Source organism: Neoarius graeffei, chromosome 3 (genome assembly GCF_027579695.1).
Source record: "Neoarius graeffei isolate fNeoGra1 chromosome 3, fNeoGra1.pri, whole genome shotgun sequence".
NCBI lineage: Eukaryota > Metazoa > Chordata > Actinopteri > Siluriformes > Ariidae > Neoarius > Neoarius graeffei.
In genome coordinates, this window is record NC_083571.1 from 28,186,125 (window position 1) to 28,213,084 (window position 26,960).

A 26,960-nucleotide genomic window follows, 5' to 3' on the forward strand; every position below is an offset into this window, starting at 1 on the left:
GGTGGCGGGCTGGTGTGGGCTTGCTTATAGCTCCCCAGCTCAGCTGCCATGTGTTGGAGTTTACCCCAGTGAACGAGAGGATCACCTCTCTGCACCTTTGGACTGGGGAGAGGGCTCTTGCTGTTGTTTGTGCCTACGGGCCGAATAGCAGTATAGAGTATCCGGCCTTCTTGGAGTCCCTGGGAGAGGTACTGAGGGGTGCTCAGACTGGGGACTCCATTGTTCTACTGGGGACTTCAATGCTCATGTGAGCAACAACAGTGACACCTGGAGGGGCGTGGTTGGGAGGAACGGCCTCCCCGATCTGAACCCGAGTGGTGTTTTGTTATTGGACTTCTGTGCTAGTCACGGTTTGTCCATAACTAACACCATGTTCGAGCATAGGGGTGTCCATAAGTGCAATGGGCACCAGGACACCTTAGGTCGGAGGTCGATGATCGACTTTGTTGTCGTTTCATCTGATCTCTGGCCCTATGTCTTGGACACTCGGGTGAAGAGAGGGGCTGAGCTGTCAACTGATCACCACCTGGTGGTGAGTTGGATCCGCTGGCGGAGGAGGAAGCCGGACAGCCCTGGCAGGCCCAAACATATGGTGAGGGTCTGCTGGGAACATCTGGCTGAGCACTCTGTCAGGGAGGTCTTTAACTCCCACCTCCGGGAGAGCTTCTCCCAGCTTCCGAGGGAGGCGGGGGACATTGAGTCTGAGTGGACCATGTTCTCTACCTCCATTGTAGATGCAGCTGTTCGGAGCTGTGGCCGCAAGGTCTCCGGTGCCTGTCGTGGTGGCAATCCCCGAACCCGGTGGTGGACGCTGGAAGTAAGGGATGCCGTCAAGCTGAAGGAGTCCTATCGGGCGATGTTGACCTCCAGGACTCCTGAGGCAGCTGATGGGTATCGGCAGGCCAGGCGTGCCACAGCTCGGGCAGTTGCGGAGGCAAAAACTCGGAACTGGGAGGAGTTCGGGGAGGCCATGGAGACAGACTATCGGTCAGCCTCGAAGAAATTCTGGCAAACCATCTGGAGCCTCAGGGGGGGAAGCAGTACTCTGCCAACACTGTTTACAGTGCGGGTGGGGAGCTGTTGACCTCGACTGGGGACATTGTTGGGCAGTGGAAGGAATACTTTGAGGCTCTCCTCAATCCCACCATCATGTCTTCCATTGAGGAGGTGGAGGCTGATGACTCAGAGGTGGACTCGTCCATTACCCAAGCCGAAGTCACTGAGGTGGTTTGTAAGCTCCTCAGTGGCAAGGCACCAGGGGTGGATGAGATCCGCCCTGAGTATCTCAAGTCTCTGGATGTTGTGGGGCTGTCTTGGCTGACATGCCTCTGCAACATCACGTGGCAGTCGGGGACAGTGCCTCTGGAGTGGCAGACTGGGGTGGTGGTCCCTCTTTTTAAGAAAGGGGACTGAAGAGTGTGCTCCAATTATAGGGGAATCACACTTCTCAGCCTCCCAGGGAAGGTTTACTCCAGGGTATTGGAGAGGAGAATTTGGCCAATAATCGAACCTCGGATCCAGGAGGAACAATGCAGTTTTCGTCCTGGTTGCGGAACACTGGACCAGCTCTATACCCTTCATAGGGTGCTTGAGGGTTCATGAGAGTTTGCCCAACCAGTCCACATGTGCTTTGTGGATCTGGAGAAGGCATTCAACCATGTCCCTCGTGGTATTCTGTGGGGGGTGCTTCGGGAGTATGGGGTTTGGGGCTCTTTGCTAAGGGCTGTCCGGTCCCTGTATGAACGGAGCAGGAGTCTGGTTCACATTGCCGGCAGTGGGTCAGACACGTTCCCAGTGCATGTTGGACTCTGGCAGGGCTGCCCTTTGTCACCGGTTCTGTTCATAATTTTTATGGACAGAATTTCTAGGCGCAGCCAGGGGCCGGAAGGAATCCTATTTGGGAACCACAGGATTTCATCTCTGCTTTTTGTGGATGATGTTGCCCTGTTGGCTTCTTCAAACCAGGACCTTCAGCATGCACTGGGGCGGTTTGCAGCCGGGATGAGAATCAGCACCTCCAAATCCGAGGCCATGGTTCTTGACCGGAAAAGGGTGGCTTGCCCTCTCCAGGTTGGTGGAGAAGTCCTGCCTCAAGTGGAGGAGTTTAAGTATCTCGGGATCTTGTTCATGAGTGAGGGAAGGATAGAGCGTGAAGTCGACAGGCGGATCGGTGCAGCCTCTGCAGTGATGCAGTTGCTTTACCAGTCCATTGTGGTGAAGGAGCTGAGCCAAAAGGCGAAGCACTCAATCTACGTTCCGACTTTCATCTATGGTCATGAGCTTTGGGTAATGACCGAAAGAACAAGATCGCGGATACAAGCAGCTGAAATGAGTTTCCTTCGCAGGGTGGCTGGGCGCTCCCTTAGAGAGAGGGTGAGAAGCACAGTCACTTGGGAGGAGCTCGGAGTAGAGTCGCTGCTCCTCCACATCGAGAGGAATCAGCTGAGGTGGCTCGGGCATCTCTTTCGGATGCCTCCTGGACGCCTCCCTGGGGAGGTGTTCCAAGCATGTCCCCCCGGGAGGAGGCCCCGGGGAAGACCCAGGACACGCTGGAGGGACTATGTCTCTTGGCTGGCCTGGGAACGCCTTGGTGTTCTTCCTGAGGAGCTGGCCAAGGTGTCTGGGGAAAGGGAAGTTTGGGCTTCCATGCTCAGACTGCTGCCTCCGCGACCCGGCCCTGGATATGTGGAAGAAGACGAGATGAGACAAGCATATGAATTCTTAAATAGAAAAAAAAATACCTTCTTCCAAATTATTTTTTTCAGTAAAACAAACACAACCATCAAGCACCGAACTCTGGAACTTCAAACAAACAGTAAAAGAACTAGAAAAACAAACAAAAAACAAAAAAAAACACAACGATTGAAAATGTTAACAATGAAATCTTGACAATCTGCCTGTCGAGTAATTTTGATGCTGCTTCACTTCAATGGGCCGAGTTTCAATGAGAGTATCTGTGTATGCAATGTGCTGTGGTGATTTCTGTGATCATCCAAATCAGTTCAGAAACCTACACTGCTGTATTAATGGTACTGTAGGTTTCATTCCTGGGTCTCATGGCAATTACAGTTCCAGGGTTCTCCACTTTTCAAAAATAAAAGGTGGCAGAGGGCCTGATAAATGGATAGGAAATGCTAAATCATTGTTAAAATCATTTTACAAAAAATTAACACATTCTTACTGTACATATCTTGATTGTCAATGTGAGACTCATTTGACATTTCAGCTGAGACTGATGCGCCTGTTGCGCATGCCTGAATTAATTATATATTTTAATGTGTGTGTGTGTGTGTGTGCTGTTATATGATTACTGTAACTGTGTATGGACAGAAAAGACGATAGATAAGCGTAACCGTTGCACAATAACACTACAAACACCCGCAAAGTTATTTAGCTGCTGACTAGCTTGTAGCTTCAAGCGTTACTATGTGTCAGTCTAGTGTAATGTGGTGCAGTGTAGCATAACACAGGGATAGACCTCAATCTGCAGAGCTCTGGGTCACAATCTGTATGCAGCCGGCCAGATGGTTTTCTATTGCAATCGCGTGGGCACTTCAGGTAGCCTCGTATGCATTCTTTTAATGGTCTTCATGTTAAATAGTTAAAAAAGTATAATAAAGTGAATACTTTACAACACTGGCGGCTCGTTAATAGGGGCGATTTGGGCGACGCACTCCCAAACAGGGAGGGAGATTTTTTTTTTTTTATCTACTCCTACTACCAACAGTAATGTCATTGTCCAATCAGGCTAAGGTCGCGCCTGGTGTAGCCACGCCCTTTTGGGGCGATTTCTGTCAGGTTCAGATTTGCCCCGAAATCTCCCATTGACACTAATGGTACGTACGTTTTTTTCGAAAATCCTGCTCCCAATGCATTTTCTATTAGGTTTTATGTGCTCGCACAAGCAGCGTGCTTACGTCATACGCCTGTTGCGCCGCGCAAGTGTTGCCAGATTGGTTTTAAGTGCATTTTGGCGGGTTTTGAACATAATTTTGGGCTGGAAAACGCAACTTGCGTGGGAAATGTGTGAACATTCTATGAAGAAGATGGCGAGTGTTGAGTGCAACAATACGATAGCGTCTCTGAAAGAAGTTCCCTTTAGTCGTCGTACCAATGAGGAGAAAACGGCAATCAAACAGCTAGGACCTCCTGGACCAAATTTAAACATCATGCAAGTGTCTACGAAGGGGGAGAAGACCGACTCAAGAGGTTTTAACAAGAACTGGTGCCACCGGAAAACTTGGTTAGCTGACTGTGATGTAGTCAGTGCTCGTTTTTGCTACCCTTGCGCTCTCTTCCACCCTGGAAGTAGCACAGCAGACGGTACAGTGATATCTGATATTTGAATTTACTAGGCAAAAGTTGTTTTTGTGTGTGTGTTTTACCAGTGGCAGTTTAACATTGCCATGCTTGGAATATTTCAGTAGCCTCAAGTTCTCTCTGACTTGGTGTAAATTAAGCATATTTTCAGTTTTTATATATTGTACAGTATATGTGTTCATTGGAGCCAGCAGCACCTTACCTTTTTTCCAACTTGTTAAGCCAAGTTGCACTGACTACAAAACCTTGTGTAACCTTGTGTGTGTGTGTGTGTGTATATAGCTAAATAACTAAAGCCTTTTGTGTTCATTGACGTGCTTGTAATACTTTAAATTTCCTTTTAAGGCATGGCTTTCTGTAGGAATTCTTGGGAAAAAAAACTGCAGAATCTCTCATCTCATTATCTCTAGCCGCTTTATCCTTCTACAGGGTCGCAGGCAAGCTGGAGCCTATCCCAGCTGACTACGGGCGAAAGGCGGGGTACACCCTGGACAAGTCGCCAGGTCATCACAGGGCTGACACATAGACACAGACAACCATTCACACTCACATTCACACCTACGGTCAATTTAGAGTCACCAGTTAACCTAACCTGCATGTCTTTGGACTGTGGGGGAAACCGGAGCACCCGGGGGAAACCGGAGCACCCGGAGGAAACCCACGCGGACACGGGGAGAACATGCAAACTCCACACAGAAAGGCCCCCGCTGGCCCCGGGGCTCGAACCCAGGACCTTCTTGCTGTGAGGCAACAGCGCTAACCACTACACCACCGTGCCGCCCCACTGCAGAATTTATTTAGAATTATTTGTTGTTAAAATGGTGCAATTCCATATAAAAAACACATAATTTAAGCTGCACACGTTTGTTTGATGGTTATGCTTTTCATCTTTTTCAAAACTTAAATAAACACTTGTTTTGGATTTATATCCTGCCACTTTAATTGCATTCTTTAGAATTGAAGAAATTAGAATATGTTTATAGTTAAGAATTTGTGTCTACTTATTATAGAATACTGGCATAATATGAGAAAATAAATGAGTAACGTAATATTAATTGATTGTGATGTTTTGCTTTGAAGGCTTCACAATGAATCTTCCTTAGTTTTAGCCTGGCAAGCCAGACTAAATGTGAATATTTGCCACTTGTAGGCAAAAATATTTTTGGCGCTAGGCGGGTGGGTCTAGTTTACTAGGCTACCTTAGTTTGCCACCTTTAACTTGTTCAGTGTTGCCACCTAGTGGAGAGAAGAGATATTGTCTGTATTGATATCTGAATTTACCAGGCAAAAACAAGTTCGGCCAATTGATTTGCTACCTAGGTCAATTTACTTCAGTCCTGTGGACATTTACGGTCTGTGTAGACATAACGGGGGAAAATTGCCCCCCCTGAAAAAAAATTCAGGAGCCGCCACTGCTTTACAATTTATTTGGTGTCTACTGATGAAGTTACGTTTGTTTTTTTTTTTTGGCCATGGGAAGGGTGGCAGGCCAGAATTATAACGTGGTGGTGCACCACTTTAAAAGCACCCGTGGAGAACACGGAGTTCGTATGCCACAAAGCCCGATCAAGATTTGGGAAATCAGAACATAACATGAACGCTTGCAGAACAAAGAAATCGAATGTATTACAATTCAAAGAAAATGAATGTATAATAGCTTTTGTTTTTTCATGGTCGCCATCACACTATACCATACAGGATAGGGTTGCCATCTCACCATGTGGGAACTACGTGATATGCTATAATTTAATACGCCCTAAATGATTGGACAATATAAGAAGGATTAGCCAATCGGTTCCCACCTTTTATCTAGTCACATGTACACAGCCTCAGCAACCAAACAGCGTTCCTTATCAAATAAGTCCAACAAGAAAGTTCGAACAATTACGGGAAAAATTGCATTTGAATGAAAAACAACAGATTCAGACATCATTACAACCAATGATTTCGATCGGCAATCGGTTACTAATAAAAACCCTGATTAATGGAAGTTAATCTGTCTACCTGACTAGTTGGTGCTATGGGTGCAACCTTATTTATATTTACCTTCATCTATTTTTGGAAAATATTTCATTTCTTATCAAAACAAGGTATGTCTGGGCAGTATCACGAGAGTATCCATGACAGTACAGTTGCAGATTACTGAGTCGTCTTCTCAGGTGATGAGCAATAATTTGGAAATTGCATAGCCCTGATAAACATACAGATACAGGAAAGGAGGTTTGGACATAAGTATTAGCAAAAGCTAGTCAAATGTGAAAAGAAAGACCTTGAAGCTTCTGCCTTCCTCATTCAGATCTCACTCCAAACCTCCTTTCCTCAAATGCATGCATTTGTCGAGATCCAAAAAAGTTGTCACACACCAGATTAAATTAAAATACATTAAAATCTTGTGGGAAGATCATCTATGGATGTATGCATCTGTCATTTCTTTCAGTGCAATACAATTTTCAAATTATTGCCCATCACTTGCAAAGGCAACTCAGAAATCAGATATACATTGCAAAAACTAATTCACCACAGTCTTTTGGGGCCATGATATCACTACAACCAGTAAATTCCGAAATTAGTCTCCATTATGAAATTACAGGGAGAAACATACAATGAATATACATGATTTAAATGTGCACATTGGTTCTGTGTAAATGACCTGCTTTGCATTTCCACAGTTTTTCATACAACCAGCATGATTTGATAGTCGTGGAATAAAAATTAATCACAATCATGGGGTTTGTGAGGATGTTTTGGATTGAGCCAGTCAGTGGAATTTAAGCCGTCCTCGTGAGGTGAGGCAGTGTGGAAGTTCCCAAGTGGTGGGAGTGCTGAGCCTTGGGTCCCTTAAATTGTGGAAGGAGCCTTTCCATCCTCCCAGCAATTGAGTGCCTTGTCTAAGCTGGTATCTGGGCAAACCCACAAAACATTAGGGAGTGCATTTGTTTAATGTGTGTTTCCTTTTACCCTATTACCTAAAGGGTGGCAATATTTATGTAGTTCACGCCATGATATAACCTATATATTTTACCAAGAGCTATAACTTGCACCATGGTGTAAACTCATGACTCTTCTTAGATTAACTCCTGAACAATAGATGTACAAATATTTAAAAAAAAATTACATTACTTAATTTATCTCTAGTTACAGGAATCAACCCCGCATGGATGAAATGTTACAGACTGACTGCAGTGTGTGTGGTGTTGCTGTGTGTTCTACTGCTGATTGCTGTCACAGTGTTGTGGATCAAATTCAACACCCTGACTAAAGAGAGAGACCAGTTACAGAAGCAAAAAGATGAATTTCAAAAACAATATATGGGTGAGTATATGCTTTAAATATGCTCAGTAGTTGTAACAGATCTATGGATACGAACTGCTTTGAGTCTGACAGAGAACATGGATTATGTACAATTATGTCTTTAAAGGTTTGTTTCTATGAACACCTTAGTCCGTAGGTCTAAATTTTCATTCAGTGAGTGACAGTGCATTACACTCTTCATCTCATTAAACACACTAGGAGCACAACCTGGATGGCCAAGGCTGACTCATGGCAGCTTTCAATATTGTACCACTTCACCCTGATTTCCTGGTATCTGTTCAGAGTATATTGGGAAAGCAAATTTTCTTCATTCTAAGCTTCAAGAGTTTTCCAACACTCTAGATCAAGCTCTATACTGGATCCTCTTTCATGTATGTGTAGCGCCCCCATGCCACTGCGATGGACATGACACCTTAGATTAGCCAGAATCTCTCCGTGGGGCGCCCTGAGTTCTTTTAAGCTATATGGAAATTGTATCATTGTTTTAGGGTTTGAAGTGTGTGTTTGAGCTCATATGACCTGGTATTAACTCAGGAAATCCCTTGTGAAATAATCAATAACTCTGTAAATAATGAAAATAGAAATCTCTTTACTTTCCATAATATAAAAGAAATTTAAATATATATCTATTAAGCCCTCTAATTTGTCTTCCATGATAATTCTGTGTATTAAAGATGCTGTCAAATCACTTTTCAACCTTTAACCCTTTGGTGACTGACCCCTTGAACATGGTTCCTCCAGGAACGATGACGTTTCAGTCGTCAAGACAACGGAAAAACTAAAATACAAGAGCATTTTGTTTTGTGCACAAGAGCATTGTGACGTATCTTTCTGTTTTTGTATTTTAGTTCTTCTGTTGTCTTGACAACTGAAAAGTCATAGTTCCTGGAGGAACCATTTTCAAGGGGTCAGTCACCAAAGGGTTAAATTTCTTTTAAACCAAATTTTGCCATAAATCAAATGATTCATTGTGAAACTCTACTTCAGTTTAAAGAAAATAATCTCTGGTACAGTAATATTAAACACAAATAATGTTAGAGATCTCCTTTAACTTCTACTCACAGCCCATTCAACTGTTCAGCACTCATACACTTAATGCTATACCAAAAAACATGCTGTAGCAAACTGTACAAAAATTGAATGTAACAGATATAAAAGTTTCCAGTTCACTATTTAACTCAAAGTGTAGAAAATGTCCTATGCCGGCATTACAACCACACTAAACTTAAACGTCACCCTTGATGCAGGCCTGTTGTGTCGCTTGGGTTCGGTGTGACCAGAAACGAAATGGCCGCTTCACTCAATAGAGCAAGAAATAAAAAGGTGACACGTCAGTACCTGAACAGGGTTTTCATTAGTATGGAAAACAACAGATGAAATGTGAAAAGTAGCAGATTAGGCCGGGGGTTCAGGGCAACACCCTGGTGGGGGGACCAGGGAGGCGAAGCCCCCCGGCTGAAAACGAATTTTGCAATTTCTAACAGCCAATCGTTAGCTCTCCATGGTCCATCTGAAATATATTTATAGAAAAATCAATATAACAAATTACACATCAAGTAATTTCTTAACCTTACAAACCTTTACTGATTAGAATTCAGAGTCTGTTGTATCGGTGTCTGACCGGTGGGGGGCCAGGGGGACGAAGTGTCCCTGTAGCTGACAGACTTTGGGCTTTTTTTGACAGTGAAACTGGCCAATAAATGGATAGGAAATGCTAAACCGTTGTTTAAATCATTTTACAAAAAATTAACACATTCTTACTGTACATATCATCTTTACTGTCAATGTGACTCATCTGACATTTCAGTTGAGACTAATGCGCCTGTTGCACATCCCTGAATTAATTATATTTTTTCCTGTGTGTGAAAAATAAATGAACTTACATGCATAAACAAAATACCCAATTACAATAAATGCATTCTTTTTTTTTACAATACACATAATGTTAATTGGGTGAAACCCCTCCAATCATAAATACTTTATGATTTATTTGGTGCATTCTGATGAAGTTGCGTTTATTTATTATTATTTTTTGGCCACGGGAAGGGTGGCGGGCCAGAATTATAATGTGGCGGTGCACCACTTTAAAAGCGCCCGTGGAGAACACTGAGTTCGTATGCCACAAAGCCCAATCAAGATTTGGGAAATCAGAACATAACACGAACACTTGCAAAACAAAGAAATTGAATGTATAACGATTTGAAGAAAACAAATGTATAATTGCTTTCTGTGGTTGGTAGAAGAGAGCAACTGGACTGGCTTGAAGATTCTTGAAAACGTTTCACCTCTCATCCGAAAGGCTTCCTCAGTTCTGTCTGACTAATCGGGAGTATCAAGTATTTATCCTCTCATGGATCATCATAGAATCCGAATCAGAATTCTGATGGCTGCATTGTACGGTAGGTGGCTGATAAAAGATGTCTTAGACACCCACCTCTGTTCAGTGATGGTCGTTCCAGGTTGACAAAAATGAACGATCCTCTCTGGCTAAGATGTCTGCCAGTTTTCTGGAAGTCCTCTCATACTCCCGCACCAGTTGAAGGGATCTCATCCCAAAGTGCGTAGAAACATGTCTGTGAAGGTTCTCTGTCATCCAGGTACATAGTAATCTGTGGTTGGTAGAAGAGAGCAACTGGAGTTGCTTGAAGATTCTTGAAAACGTTTCACCTCTCATCCGAAAGGCTTCCTCAGTTCTGTCTGACTAATAGGGAGTATCAAGTATTTATCCTCTCATGGATCATCATAGAATCCAAATCAGAATTCTGATGGTTCAAAATGGTTCATTTTTGTCAACCTGGAATGACCATCACTGAACAGAGGTGGGTGTCTAAGACATCTTTTATCAGCCACCTACAATGCAGCCATCAGAATTCTGATTCGGATTCTATGATGATCCATGAGAGGATAAATACTTGATACTCCCTATTAGTCAGACAGAACTGAGGAAGCCTTTCGGATGAGAGGTGAAACGTTTTCAAGAATCTTCAAGCAAGTCCAGTTGCTCTCTTCTACCAACCACAGATTACTATGTGCCTGGATGACAGAGAATCTTCACAGACATAATTGCTTTCGTTTTTTTCGTGGTCACCATCATGCTATGGGAGTGTTCGCTGTGACGTCACGAAATGGTCACGTGATGTTTTGGTTGGCAAGAGGCTATTTATAAATGGCCGATCGGAGTTATTGGGTCATTAATTAATTATGGTAGCGTTGTGTTATCGGCTGCACATGCAGATTTGGCAAGAATGATCCCAAGAGCTTTTACCGTATTCCAAAAAAAAACTGAAGCTCGCTGAAAGCTTTGGATCACAGCAATTAAGCGTGACAAGTGGGAACCTACTGACAACGACTGTGTTTGCTTTCGACACTATAACTGGTAAGGCACATGATTTTTTTTATTATTTTGTTTTGCATTTTAATATTGTTAGATAAAATTTCCTCATCAGAAATAATTTGTTGTGCTGTGACATTGCTTAGATATCAACCAAAAGATGAGTAAAAACGCACGAACAGCTGTGTACTGTTCTGCCCCAACGCCTTACCAGGGTCAATACTCAGTCCCCCCAGGATTTCGTGGGCCTTTTTTGTGATTGTTGTAGGCTAAAATGTCTGATGTTGCGGGAGGTTTTCCAAAAAATTGCGATGAAAGTTGCGGTGTGTTTTAGGTTTTTGTTGCGATTACATTGCGGGAGGAAGTGAAAGTTCCAAGGAATTGTTGCGATTTTCTCTTTTTGTGATTTAAAATTGAGTGATATGTTAAATATTATGTTATTACTGATAAACTATTGATTAAAAAACAAGACACTGAGAAATGGTCCTATAAACAACTTTACCAATATAAAAGATTACCAGGACTACAAAAATGCAGAACAATAGGCTTTACTTATCCAAATGCACCTGTTGGTTCAAAAGTTAAAGTGCATAGAACCTCACCGCGCAACATGAAGTTACCTTAAAATATAATATAAATGCCTCAGCTTTCATGTAAGAAAAAAAAATATTAATACTAGTACTGTGTGCAGGCAGTCTCTCTTGAAGACTAAACTAATTATCTCATCTCATTATCTCTAGCCGCTTTATCCTGTTCTACAGGGTCGCAGGCAAGCTGGAGCCTATCCCAGCTGACTACGGGCAAAAGGCAGGGTACACCCTGGACAAGTCACCAGGTCATCACAGGGCTGACACATAGACACAGACAACCATTCACACTCACATTCACACCTACGGTCAATTTAGAGTCACCAGTTAACCTAACCTGCATGTCTTTGGACTGTGGGGGAAACCGGAGCACCCGGAGGAAACCCACGCGGACACGGGGAGAACATGCAAACTCTGCACAGAAAGGCCCTCGCCAGCCACAGGGCTCGAACCCGGACCTTCTTGCTGTGAGGCGACAGCGCTAACCACTACACCACCGTGCTGCCCCTAAACTAATTATAAACTAATAAAATAAATGGCTCAGGCTTCATAGAAGAAAAAAAAAAACAATTTGAACTAGAGCTGTGCAATATATCGTATTTTTATCACGATATCGATATTGGTGTCAAACGATATCAAAATTCATAATATCGATATGAAACGATTTTTTGTCATTTGTAAGGTAAAACGAACCCTTCTGTCCCCTAAGGCACACCGTAGCCTTGTATACGTCATCCATTCTACTCCCGCGATATCTCCGCAACAGTAAAAAATCAGTTCTTCTGTTTTCATACGTGTCGGGTGATTTTGATATATTGATTTGTTAATATGTTGTTTGATTTGCTTGCTAATAGTTATAATAATACAATTAACATATATTTACGTCATATTTTTGGATGTGGGACTGGGTAATGTAAAAATGGCATCTACGGAAGAAAACAAGCACAACAATATTAGTACATATCCAGCTTGCTAGCTGTGTTAGATGTGTTAAACCGTGTGGAATAATTGCGAGTCGTCCTGTGGTCAAGGCAGCGTTTTACGGTAAGGCAATTTGGTTATTAATGTTGCCCGCCGCGGCATGTTTACTTGGGTTCATTTGATTTTGACTTGTGCATCTGCAGCTAGCATCATGCTTTGAAGTAGGTTCTGCTAAGGACGGGTTTATTGCGCGATGTAGACGGACTCGGATGTAATTACATTGTTTTTAAAATTCCGTGCGCTTAAAACGGTGTCCCCCTGCTAATCATGTAGCCCTAATCATGTGTTGCTTTTACTTTTCGAGTGAAATATCTCTGCAAATGGTATTTCAATGCTGACATGCCAAAAAGATAGCGGAGTCCACATTTGGAAGATGAAGGAAGAGAAGCCTGATGCTTGAAAATAGATCGCTTAATCCACAACGCATATCTGTATTTGAGACATAACCTGCAACTAGTGGGGATGTTTTGGAATGACTGTGCATAGGGTGTTTTTGGCCACAGAACACTAACCCACAGTAGTAGGAGGACTACTGGGTTCGTGGATTTTGTCTGTTGACTGAGCGAAGCATGGTGTTTGCCTTGTGCCATTTCACGTAGCATCTAGCCGCAGTGCCACCTACACTTTCAGGGAATGTTTACATGCCGCTGAGCTATTTTCATGTATGTTAATTCTTAAGGACTTGTCTCTATATTGTGCGTGTTCACACACGGACTGGCCATCGGGAGTAGCAGGAGTTTTCCCGGTGGTTCAGCGTGGGCTGGCGGAGAAAAAAAAAAAAACAGTTGCGCGCTGGCCTTTAATATGATAAGCAATGTTAACAGTTTCTTTAAGAAACTGTTAACATTGCTTATTACAGTTGCACGCTGGCCTTTAATATGATAAGCAATGTTAACAGTTTCTTAAAGAAACTGTTAACATTGCTTATCATATTAAAGGCCAGCGCGCAACTGTTTTTTTTTTTTTTTTTCTCCGCCGGCCCACACTGAACCACCGGGAAAACTCCCGCTACTCCCAATGGCCAGTCCGTGTGTGTGCGTGTTTAATGTTGGTGTCTTAACAACACACAAGCTTACGTTGTAGTGTGTGTGTGTGTGTGTGTGTGTGTGAGAGAGAGATTTTATCCTTGGCTGGCTACGAGCCAGTGTGGACGTTACGCAGTAATCACTGGTAATACCAGCGCTGGCTCCATCCTCTGTGATCGGAAATGTTGAGTGAGGAGAATGTGAGCCTTGTGCAGGCGATAGGACCTATGCAAAGTACGCGCTTGCACGGTAAATAGTTTAAGTAAAAGGCGTTTCAGGGTACAACGGGAAGGGTTGACAGGTAGCCTATGAGGCCTGTACTATAAAAATGTGGCCCGGTGCCTCGGGTGTTGATGATTGGGGCTTTAAAAAAAGGTGTATAAATATCGTTTTAAAAATCGCGATATCAATATTTACTGAAAAAATCGTGATATTGATTTTTTCCAATATCGAGCAGCCCTAATTTGAACAGAATCTCACAGTATGATGCTGAAGCTGCCTAAACAATGGAAAATAAAATACCATTTTGGCAAAAATGTTGGCATCCATTAATTTCTTGTATTAAGTAAAAAATAATGTAAAGTGCACACAGTCCTTCACTGTAAACATGACACACTTTCAGTAACAGAATTTAAGCCTATATAAACACTGACTCGCACATGCTGCTTCTCTTGAACATGGAAGTAAGCAGTGTTGCCAGATACTGCTGACGTTTTCCAGCCCAAAATATGTTCAGAAACCGCCCAATTGGGCAGGAAACCGCCCAATCTGGCAACACTGGAAGTAAGGCAGAAGATAGTTTGTCAACGTCACCTCAAGCTGACGCCAACGATTGGTCAAATTTGCGGGAAAGTTGCGGTGATTGGATATAATTGCAACACCGTCCTGAATTCGCGGGGATTGGTTGAATTTGCGTTGAAGTTGCAAATCGCAACATCACGAAATCCTGGAGGGTTTGAATAGTTAGTTAACTCCTCTCCAACAAACCTCACAGACGACACATTCCAATTTACTCTTTATGGTCGTTGAAGTAGGGTAAAACTAAGAAATAAAATACAATCCATTCAGAATGCAATTTAACAGTGCTAGTTAAGGCTCGATTAGCTTAGCCAGAATGTAACATAACCTACAGTCTTGTACTAAAAAGTTAACTCAATCATTCATAAGCATTTAATAAATTATAAATCTACCAACGATGCCTTCAAAGGTAACCTTGAAGCTCAGGAAGAAAGGACAAACTTATAACTTGTTGCTTGTAACGTTAAAATTGTCGAACAAGAGTCGAGCACCATCCTCCGTTTCCTAAATAGAATACCGTCCAATGAATGACATCAGTTAACTTCTTAAATGCGAAATACTACCAACATTTGCCAGTAGATGGCAGCAGAGGACTGCAAATAACCTTATAACTGCATTTCACAGCACTAAAAACAGGAGCAGTATTAAACAGAACACTCCCTGCCTGATACCCAAAGGGTTTCACACTTCTTCCCTATTACATTTCTTGCCCTGAATATCAAAATAAACTCATTAAACTCAATTATAATTCAATTGACCTTAAACATTTTAAAACATCACACACTTATTTATCTGGGGAAATGAGCAAGACCAATTCATTCACAGTTCTGAGAAGCAGTTTAGTTCCGTCCTTCCTAGCAATTCTCAGCTGGACTTTGCGTACCTGTCCATCTTTGCTGGGGTACACATCTGTGATGATGCCAAGAGGCCAGTCGTTCCTTTTGCATTAAGTGTCCTTGAGAAGCACCACACTTCCTTCTTTGAGATTTGGTTCGTCGGATGACCACTTCCTGCGAGGCTGCAGTGTAGCCAGGTACTGCTTGCACCATCTGTCCCAGAATGTGTTAGACAGGCTTTGAACTCTGCGCCACTGCTGTTTGTATAAGTCTTTGTGGTCAAATTTGCCAGCTGGAGGTGGACAAGGGCCTACCTTTTGAGTCAGCAGTGATGCGGGTGTAAGGATGAAAGGATCTGTCTGGTCAGTGGACACAGGCACAAGTGGGCGATTATTCACAATGGCTGTAACCTCAGCTAAGAAGGTTGTGAGCACCTCTTGTGAGAGTTTGGATGATCCCATCTGCATGAGCATTGAATCTAGGATACGGCGTATGACACCAATCATTCTTTCACAAACCCCTCCCATATGGGAGGAGTGTGGAGCATTGAAAGTCCACATACAGCCCTGCTCAAAGAGGAATCTCTCTACTGCTTTCCCATAAGCATTGGAGGGGATTTCTAGGTCTTTGGAAGCCCCAATGAAATTTGTGCCCCTGTCAGAGCGTAGGTGTTTCACTGGCCCTCGGATCGCCTGCAACCTTCTGAATGCATTAATAAAGCTGGAAGAGTCCATCGACTCGATGACCTCGATGTGAATGGCTCGAACAGATAAGCAAGTAAAGAGAACTGCCCACCTCTTACTCTCAGCGTGTCCTCCCCTCGTGCGTTGTGCAGCAACGGCCCAGGGCCCGAACACATCAATGCCAACGTTAGTAAAGGGTGGATCAACGCTGAGTCTGTCTGGTGGCAGGTCGGCCATTTTTCGAACTTCACATTTTCCTCTAAGTTTGTGGCAGACAATGCATTCAAAAATCACTCTGTTGACACATCTCTTGCCACCCAGTATCCAGTAGCCGGCAGAACGGATGGCACCCTCAGTAAAGTAGCGCCCTTGATGTTGTATCTGTTCATGAAAGTGGCGCACAATGAGGGTGGCTACATGATGGTGTCCAGGCAAGATCAGTGGTCTCTTTTCATTGAGTCCTAAGTCAGCAGCTGCGAGACGTCCCCCCACTCTCAGCAGACCTGCTTGGTTAAGAAAATAATCCAAAGACCAGAGTGGACTACTCTTTGGAATGTTTGTTAGATGAGAGGCACTCTAGTTCTTTCTCAAAGGCTGTTCCAATAATGTTGGACTGTTCCAATAATGACTATTACACTCTGATCAACAACGTCCACTGTTACCGGTGTGCAGTGAAGATGCCATTTTTGGCACTGTTCATTATTGTCTTTTTTTAAAGCACTGAATGATGCGAATCAGCACACCAACAGCCCTTATGAGAGAACTCCAGCATGAGAAGCGGCTAAAGCACTGCGAGCCAAGATGTTTCAGCACTGTTGTAGACAGCGTGGTCACATGTGGTTGGATTTCAGGATCCTGTTCCAGCTGTAAGAGTTCAAAGGTCTGTTCACCAGGCAGTATGTCAATAGGCTGAGACAAAAATGCCGGCCCAGTAAACCACATGGTGTCCTTCAGGTGGTCTGCTGGGATTGACCGTGTTGCGATATCTGCAGGATTATGTTGTGTGTGCACATACCTCCACTGTTGTGGCAGTGTGCTTCGTCTGATTCGTTTAACTCGATTGTTCACGTACACATAGAATCTTCTTTTCTCGTTGAAAATGTACCCAAGTACAATTCTGCTGTCTGTGTAGAATGTAACTGCATCAAACATGATGTCAATTTCAGACATGATGGCTTCAGCCAGGTTCACTGCCATGACTGCCCCGCACAGCTCCAGACGGAGTATGGTGTGTTCTGGGCGTGACGCGAGTCTAGCTTTGCTTGAAATCAGTCCTGTGTGGCATTGTCCATCCATGTCTACAGTTCTTAAATAGGCAGCGGAAGCGACTGCCCTTTCTGATGCATCTGAAAAGACGCAAAACTCTATTCGCTCAGCTGCAGAAAAAGACATGCACGTATAGGCTCGGGGGATCCTTAATTTTTCCAGTTCTTGAAGAGAATCTCTCCAACCATCCCACAATTTCTCTTTTTCTGCAGGCAGCGGAGTGTCCCAGTCAGGAGAGTCAGCGGTGAGTTCGTGAAGGAGTACCTTCCCTTGAACCGTCACAGGAGAAACGAATCCAAGAGGATCATACAGGCTGTTCACTGTGGAGAGTACTCCTCATCAAGTGAATGGCTTTCTCTCATCCTCCACACGGTAAGTGAAACAGTCTGCCTCCAGGTCCCAGTGTAGCCCGAGGCTCCTTTGCACTGGTAGACTGTCGGCAGCCAGGTCAAGGTCCTTTAGGTCAGTGGCACGATCTTCACAGGGGAAGGCCTCCATGACCTCTTTTTTGTTCGAGGCCAACTTGTGCAGTCTGAGATTGGAGCAGGCCAGCATGCTTTGAGTCCTTTTAAGTACAACCCCGATTCCAAAAAAGTTGGGACAAAGTACAAATTGTAAATAAAAACGGAATGCAATAATTTACAAATCTCAAAAACTGATATTGTATTCACAATAGAACATAGACAACATATCAAATGTTGAAAGTGAGACATTTTGAAATTTCATGCCAAATATTGGCTCATTTGAAATTTCATGACAGCAACACATCTCAAAAAAGTTGGGACAGGGGCAATAAGAGGCTGGAAAAGTTAAAGGTACAAAAAAAAAGAAAAGCTGGAGGACCAAATTGCAACTCATTAGGTCAATTGGCAATAGGTCATTAACGTGACTGGGTATAAAAAGAGCATCTTGGAGTGGCAGCGGCTCTCAGAAGTAAAGATGGGAAGAGGATCACCAATCCCCCTAATTCTGCGCCGACAAATAATGGAGCAGTATCAGAAAGGAGTTCGACAGTGTAAAATTGCAAAGAGTTTGAACATATCATCATCCACAGTGCATAATATTATCAAAAGATTCAGAGAATCTGGAAGAATCTCTGTGCGTAAGGGTCAAGGCCGGAAAACCATACTGGGTGCCCGTGATCTTCGGGCTCTTAGACGGCACTGCATCACATACATGCATGCTTCTGTATTGGAAATCTCAAAATGGGCTTAGGAATATTTCCAGAGAACATTATCTGTGAACACAATTCACCGTGCCATCTGCCGTTGCCAGCTAAAACTCTATAGTTCAAAGAAGAAGCTGTACCTAAACATGATCCAGAAGCGCAGACGTCTTCTCTGGGCCAAGGCTCATTTAAAATGGACTGTGGCAAAGTGGAAAACTGTTCTGTGGTCAGACAAATCAAAATTTGAAGTTCTTTATGGAAATCAGGGGCGCCATGTCATTCGGACTAAAGAGGAGAAGGACGACCCAAGTTGTTATCAGCGCTCAGTTCAGAAGCCTGCATCTCTGATGGTACGGGGTTGCATTAGTGCGTGTGGCATGGGCAGCTTACACATCTGGAAAGACACCATCAATGCTGAAAGGTATATCCAGGTTCTAGAGCAACATATGCTCCCATCCAGACAACGTCTCTTTCAGGGAAGACCTTGCATTTTCCAATATGACAATACCAAACCACATACTGCATCAATTACAGCATCATGGCTGTGTAGAAGAAGGGTCCAGGTACTGAACTGGCCAGCCTGCAATCCAGATCTTTCACCCGTAGAAAACGTTTGGCGCATCATAAAACGGAAGATACGACAAAAAAGACCTAAGACAGTTGAGCAACTAGAATCCTACATTAGACAAGAATGGGTTAACATTCCTATCCCTAAACTTGAGCAACTTGTCTCCTCAGTCCCCAGACGTTTACAGACTGTTGTAAAGAGAAAAGGGGATGTCTCACAGTGGTAAACATGGTGTTGTCCCAACTTTTTTGAGATGTGTTGTTGTCATGAAATTTAAAATCACCTAATTTTTCTCTTTAAATGATGCATTTTCTCAGTTTAAACATTTGATATGTCATCTATGTTCTATTCTGAATAAAATATGGAATTTTGAAACTTCCACATCATTGCATTCCATTTTTATTTACAATTTGTACTTTGTCCCAACTTTTTTGGAATCGGGGTTGTAGACTGATCACCTGTTCAATTGTAGGAAGGGATTTCAGCCCATCATCCACATAATTTCTGCTCACAAACCGCTGTGCGTCTTCTCCATACTCACTCTGGCCTTCCTGAGCTGCACGTCTGAGACAGTAAATAGCCACGGCTGGGGAAGGACTATTTCCGAACACATGGACATTCATGCGATATTCTGCAACCTCTTTATCTGAATCATTATCTTTAAACCACATGAATCTGAGAAAATTATGGTCCTCAGGCTTAACCTTGAAGCAGTGGAACATTTGTTGTATGTCCACAGAGAAGGCAATCTGTTCTTTTCTGAAACGAAGGAGGACGCCGATGAGGCTGTTGTTAAGATCTGGCCCAGTTAAGAGCACTTGGTTCAGAGACAATCCTTTGTATTGTGCACTGGAGTCAAACACAACTCTTATCTGAGAGGGCTTTTTTGGATGATAAACCCCGAAGCACGGTAGATACCAGTGCTCCTCTTCAGGTTTCAGTAGAGGGGCTTCTTCAGCGTGTCCATTCTGAAATATCTTTTCCATGAATGTGACAAACTGTTCTCTCATTTTAGGCTTTCTTTTAAAAGAGTGCTGCAATGAGTTGAGGCATTCCAGTGCTTGTGTGCAATTGTCAGGCAGCTGTGACCGGTTAGCTCTGAAAGGCAGGGGAGCCACCCAGTTGTTCCCCTCGTCCTTATAGACTCCATGGTCCATAATGCCCAGAAACTGCAAGTCCTCAATGGATGGGGCCTCTGTTTCGTCATCCTCGGTTGTTTGAAACACGTCATTGTCTAAGGTGTTCTGTATTCCTTTTGCATGACTGTCTGTCTGTCTCCGTGCAGGAGGGAGTGTGAGATGGGTTCAGTGTCACAGTATCTCTCCTTCACTGTGTAGCTGTTTGGGCATGGCTGAAAGAGAGAAGGGCGCCCGTTTCTCAGCACGTTGGTGTAGTAGGAATGGACAAGGAGCGGCTTATGCATGCCCCCAATGCACACATCACCCACAATCACCCAACCCAGGTCCAGCTTCTGGGCATAGGGTGCATTGTGTGGGCCGTTCACCTGTCGTCGCACTTTGTGGGCTCTAATAATGTCTCGACCCAACAAGAGTAAGATGGGAGCTTGTGGATCAATATCTGGGATGTGCTTTGACAGGTGTTTTTAAGTGGGTGTGGCTGGAGGCAAGCTCAGGTGTGGGAATTTCTGTCCGATTGCTGGGGATTTCATTACATTCGATCAGCGGTGGCAGTGAGAGTACATCGCTGCCATCTACAGGTTTTACCATGAAGCCGCGTGCTTGTCTGCCTTCAGTCTCTATCGTTCCTGCACATGTTTTCAGGGAGTATGGTGAGGGACATCCTAAGATGTTGAAAACACTGAAGAACTCAGACCGAGCAAGCAATTGGTTACTTTGGTCATCTAATATGGCATACATACGGACTGCCGCATCAGAGTGAGTGTCTGGGTACACCTTTACAAGGCATATTTTCGAACAGGAATGTCCTGAGATGTCCTTTACAGACACCTTGGTGCATGAAGCTGAGATAGCAGCCTCCCTGCCATCCTCCAGTGCAGGGTCTGCCGAGCTATTGGCTTTCAGTGCTGAGCTGGGGTGTAGCGCTGCAACATGCATGTTGCTTCCACACTCTGTGCAGCTTACCTCGTCATTACAGTTCTTTGCCAAGTGTATGGCTTTGCAACACTTATAGCACACTCCATGTTTCTTTAAAAGTGCCTTTCTTTCCTCTATAGACTTATCTCTAAACCCATGGCATTTATGTAGGGGGTGGGGTTTGTTGTGCAAGAGACAATGTTTTGCTGGGTCCTCTCTGCTGGTGGACTTACTTGCAGATGGGGAATCAGCAGGTGTATATAGGTCATTAGGAGACACCCCAGTCTTGAGAACAGCTACTGCCCTCTGACTCTCTAACGCCGGCTTGATATGACCATGCTGTTCATTGTTGGGCGCAGCCAGCATAAAGCCGGGGTCATTACGCATTCTCGCCTGTTGGCACACAAAGTTCACAAAGAAGCTAAATGGGGGGTAGGGAGCCCTATGTTGTTCCTTATAATTGAACCCTTGCGTGAGCCACTTTTCCTGCAGGTAGAATGGCAGTTTCTGCACGATAGGATTAACCCCGCGGGGTGTATCTAGATAGCTAAGGCCAAACAGGTCCCCATCAGCTTTGGCAGCCTGTATTTCCATTAATAAATCCCCCAGTTCTCTTAGTTTGCACCCATCTTTGTTCTGTACCTTGGGGAAGCTCTCAAGCCTCTTGAACAAGGAGCTTTCGATGACCTCTGGTGCCCCATAGTAGGGGAGAACGGGGTAAGATGAGCCAGGGGGTAAGATGAGCCACCCCCTGTTTCTAAGAAACAGTAAACAAATGTGACCATGTGACCACATTCAAAGGGGGGCGGGACCATTTACTTACACTTGTGGAGAGGAGCACCACATGTCAAACTAGGTGAGGGAGATATTTATAAAAATGTGTTTTTGTGCTTTCTAAGTCAATTCCATGTTTGTCCACAGTGAAGATGATTTAGAGAAGACAAAAGTAGAATAATATTTAGACACATTAGGGTTAAGTTAGTGGCTTTCTAAGCTATGATATGAATGCTAATAAAAATAATTTTGATTAGCCTAATCCCCTTTATTAGCATTTTTCTACAAAATGGTGGCCACGGGGTAAGATGAGCCATTAGATGTGGGGCAAGTTGAGCCACTGGCTCAACTTACCCCATTGGTGGCTGAGCTTACCCAATATGGATGACACTTAAGTTTTCACATTTACTGGTCATATATGACAACAACATATATATATGACATCAGATGAGGAAGACCAGTTTTTAGATGTGGGGGATTATGTTGTGGCAAAATTCACGGGGAAGAAGAAAGTGCATTTCTTCATTGGCCAGATAATCAAATTGGATGTCTTCGAAATAGAGGCAAGATTTCTCAAAAGAAGCCGGTCATGCCATGGCTCTGCAAGAAAGCCAACCTTTGTCTTCAAAGAGAAAGATGAGGCTGTCCTGTCAAGACAGGATATTGTGAAAAAATTGCCCCGCCCCTTTACTGTTGGGGGGACAGCACGGAGGGAGAGGCAAATGGTGTTCCCTTGCAATTTGAACGCTTGGAACATTGAATAATGATGAAATGAATGATGGAATGATTGCTGCATGTTTTAGCAATGTTTCAACCTACTGAAAGAAATAAGATTTTTTGGCACTGTTCTACTGTTTTAGTAATTTCTATAATATAGTATATCTCTCATTCCCTCTCTAACCATCCCTCTTTCTATCTATCTATGCATATCTCTCTCTCTATCCATCTATCTATCCCTCCCTATCCCATCTCGTTCTATCACCTCTCTCTTCATCTCCCCTTCTCTATCCAACGGCCCTATCCCCCACTTGATTGACTTGACTTGATTCACTGATTGCATTTCTAATAATAAAAGTTGTTTACTTTGTTAACCTAACGTGTTTTGTGTTGGCTCAATTTACCCCACACAGTGGCTCATCTTACCCCGTGCATGGGGTAAGTTGAGCCACTTGACATTTTTTTTTCAAGAGGTAATATCACTCTAACCATAAGAGCTTATCAATTATGTTTTGCTCAGATAGTAACAGTACACTTTGAAATTTGGTATGATGTGTAGACTGGAAGCAAAAATGGCTTTAACATGTAGTTATGATGAAAAATGTAAAAAGTGGCTCATCTTACCCCGCTCTCCCCTACTCATAGAGCCGATCCCACACAGCCGTGAGTCCATATTCTGGATGATTCACATAAACAGTCCTTATGCGCCTAGTATGTTTGGCTGAGTCCTTGCCTAACCATTTCACAAGAAGCTCAAGCTGCTCACAAGCTGATAGGTTAAGGTCTCTGATAGAGTTCGTGAAGGATGCTCTCCAAGCTCTAAAGCATTCAGGGTGATCATTGAACTGCATAAGCCCAGTGGAGAAGCTCACGCCGGGCCATAAGTCTTACATTCCTCTGCTTTCATTAAACTTGGCATGCACAGGGCTTCTCTGCTGGTAAGCAGCGCTAGGTAGTGAATGGGGATTGTCTAATGATTTGTTATATGCAGTGTTACCGTAGCCATTTCCTAAAAGCTGATGCACCATCTCAGGGTGGGGTGTCATTATAGGCACGCAGTCAGTTTGCTGTAATTGTGTCTCACACTGTTCTTGCACTAGGTCTATAGGCAAAGTTGTGGTTTGGGCATGCTGTGTGTAATGCGGTGCACAGTTCTGCTGAGGGGGTAATTTATTTACAGTGTGGTAAGAAGCAACAGTGTGTGCATATTCAGAAGTCTGCATGTCTGGAATGCTAGCAGAAGCACTCTGTATGTGCACGGCTGGAGTGCATTTAGCTACTCCTTCAACATAGTCTTTGGTGCGTGCTTCCGAGTCATCAGTTGGCACATCAATGTCACTGAAATCCTGCTCAAATTCCTGTTGCGCTGCTGCCTCTAAAACTTCTGCTTTGGCTGCCATAGCTGCAGCTCGTTTATCAAGGCAAACTTTATCCAGCTTCATTTCCAAACGCTTATTTTCTAACTCTAATTCTGCTTGTTTTAATTTCAGTTCGTTCTCTTTTGCAGTGAATGCTGCTTCAGTCTTTGCCACCTCTGCTTCTGCCTGTGCTTGAGCAGCAGCTATTTTGTTAGCGGAGGAGCTTGAAGACCTTTTAGATGAACAAGACGCATTGGATCTGGTTTTAATGGATCCTATGGTCGAAACCTTTGCCGACATCTTGACATCGATCTTACCGTGCTCACTTGAGAAGATAATCCGGCTATGGTGATTCTGTTGGGTACGTTGCTCCCACAGTGTTGTTCTATCCTCCAGGCACGAAGATTAGCCCGCCAGAAGACGTCGTTTTACTGTACTGTTCTGCCCCAACGCCTTGCCAGGGTCAACAGCTAGTTAACTCCTCTCCAACAAACCACACAGACGACAAATTCCAATTTACTCTTTATGGTCGTTGAAGTAGGGTAAAACTAAGAAATAGTTAGGTCCATATATATTTGGACACTGACACAAATTTTGTTTTTTTACCTGTTTACTGAAACATATTCAAGTTATAGTTATATAATGGACATAAAGTCCAGACTTTCAGCTTTCATTTGAGGGTATCCACATTAAAATTGGATGAAGGGTTTAGGAGTTTCAGCTCCATAACATGTGCCACCCTGTTTTTAAAGGGACCAAAAGTAATTGGACAATTGACTCAAAGGCTATTTCATGGGCAGGTGTGGGCAATTCCTTCGTTATGTCATTCTCAATGAAGCAGATAAAAGACCTGGAGTTGATTTGAGGTGTGGTGCTTGCATTTGGAAGATTTTGCTGTGAAGAAAACATGCGGTCAAAGGAGCTCTCCATGCAGGTGAAACAAGCCATCCTTAAGCTGCGAAAACAGAAAAAACCCATCTGAGAAATTGCTACAATATTAGGAGTGGCAAAATCTACAATTTGGTACATCCTGAGAAAGAAAGAAAAAGCACTGGTGAACTCGATGCAAAAAGACCTGGATGCCCACAGAAGACAACAGTGGTGGATGATCGCAGAATAATTTCCATGGTGAAGAGAAACCCCTTCACAACAGCCAACCAAGTGAACAACACTCTCCAGAAGGTAGGCATATCAATATCCAAATCTACCATAAAGAGAAGACTGCATGAAAGTAAATACAGAGAGTTCACTGCATGGTGCAAGCCACTCATAAGCCTCAAGAATAAAAAGGCTAGATTGGACTTTGCTAAAAAACATCTTAAAAAGCCAGCACAGTTCTGGAAGAACATATTCTTTGGATGGATGAAACCAAGATCAACCTCTTCCAGAACGATGGAAAGAAAAAAGTATGGCGAAAGTGTGGTACAGCTTATGATCCAAAGCATACCACATCATCTGTAAAACACGGCGGAGGCAGTGTGATGGCTTGGGCATGCATGGCTGCCAGTGGCACTGGGTCACTAGTGTTTATTGATGATGTGACACAGGACAGAAGCAGCCGGATGAATTCTGAGGTATTCAGAGACATACTGTGTGCTCAAATCCAGCCAAATGCAGCCAAACTGATTGGTCGGCGTTTCATAATACAGATGGACAATGACCCAAAACATAAAGCCAAAGCAACCCAGGAGTTTATTCAAGCAAAGAAGTGGAATATTCTTGAATGGCCAAGTCAGTCACCTGATCTCAACCCAATTGAGCATGCATTTCACTTGTTAAAGACTAAACTTCAGACAGAAAGGCCCACAAACAAACAGCAACTGAAAACTGCTGCAGTAAAGGCCTGGCGGCGCATTAAAAAGGAGGAAACACAGCGTCTGGTGATGTCCATGAGTTCAAGACTTCAGGCAGTCATTGCATACAAAGGGTTTTCAACCAAGTATTAGAAATGAACATTTTATTTACAATTATTTAATTTGTCCAATTACTTTTGAGCCCCTGAAATGAAGGGATTGTGTTTAAAAAATGCTTTAGTTCCTCACATTTGTATGCAATAGTTTTGTTCAACCCACTGAATTAAAGCTGAAAGTCTGAACTTCAACTGCATCTGAATTGTTTTGTTCAAAATTCATTGTGGTAATGTACAGAACCAAAATTAGAAAAATGTTGTCTGTCCAAATATTTATGGACTGAACTGTAAAATACAATCCATTCAGAATGCAATTTTACAGCGCTAGTTAAGGCTAGGTTAGCTTAGCCAGAATGTAACATAACATACAGTCTTGTACTTAAAAAGTTAACTAAATCATTCATAAGCATTTAATAAATTATAAATCTACCGACGATGCCTTCAAAGGTAACCTTGAAGCTCAGGAAGAAAGGACTAACTTGTTGCTTGTAACGTTAAAATTGTCGAACAAGAGTCGAGCACCATGCTCCGTTTCCCAAATAGAATACCGTCCAATGAATATGACATCGGTGGCATGGTGGTGTAGTGGTTAGCGCTGTCGCCTCACAGCAAGAAGGTCCGGGTTCGAGCCCCGTGGCCGGTGAGGGCCTTTCTGTGCAGAGTTTGCATGTTCTCCCTGTTTCCTCCGGGTGATCTGGTTTCCCCAACAGTCCAAAGACATGCAGGTGACTCTAAATTGACCGAGAGTGTGAATGGTTGTCTGTGTTTGTGTCAGCCCTGTGATGACCTGGCGACTTGTCCAGGGTGTACCCCGCCTTTCTCCCGTAGTCAGCTGGGATAGGCTCCAGCTTGCCTGCGACCCTGTAGAACAGGATAAAGCGGCTAGAGATATGAGAATATGACATCATCAGTTAACTTCTTAAATGCGAAATACTACCAACATTTGCCAGAAGATGGCAGCAGATAACTACAAATAACCTTATAACTCTGCATTTCACAGCACTAAAAACAGGAGCAGTATATTAAACAGAACAAGTTGATTTGTATGCAGCACACATGAGTACGATTTCCGCAAACGCACTCGCGGCAAATTTATGTACTTTTTGTAGTATAAGGGTGATTCTTAGACTATGGGTACTTTTATGTTATTTGGTCATATTTTTAAAAATACTTATAATTTTGGACAAATTCCACTTTCTTTGTCACACTACCAATGAAACCCACTTAAAAAAAAATTACTAGCTTTCTATTATGATTTTTTCATACTTTTCAA

At 43.4% G+C, this 26,960-nt stretch overlaps 1 protein-coding gene across 1 annotated transcript in view; it reads left to right on the forward strand.

Annotated features, from left to right (window-relative positions):
• Positions 1 to 26,960, forward strand: part of LOC132882751 (CD209 antigen-like protein C) — a 57,889-nt gene that overhangs the window by 19,304 nt on the left and 11,625 nt on the right. Inside the window, exon 2 of the mRNA XM_060915856.1 lies at positions 7,456 to 7,632. Coding sequence (XP_060771839.1) covers positions 7,456 to 7,632 — 177 coding nt within the window. The remainder of the gene's footprint in view (positions 1 to 7,455; positions 7,633 to 26,960) is intronic.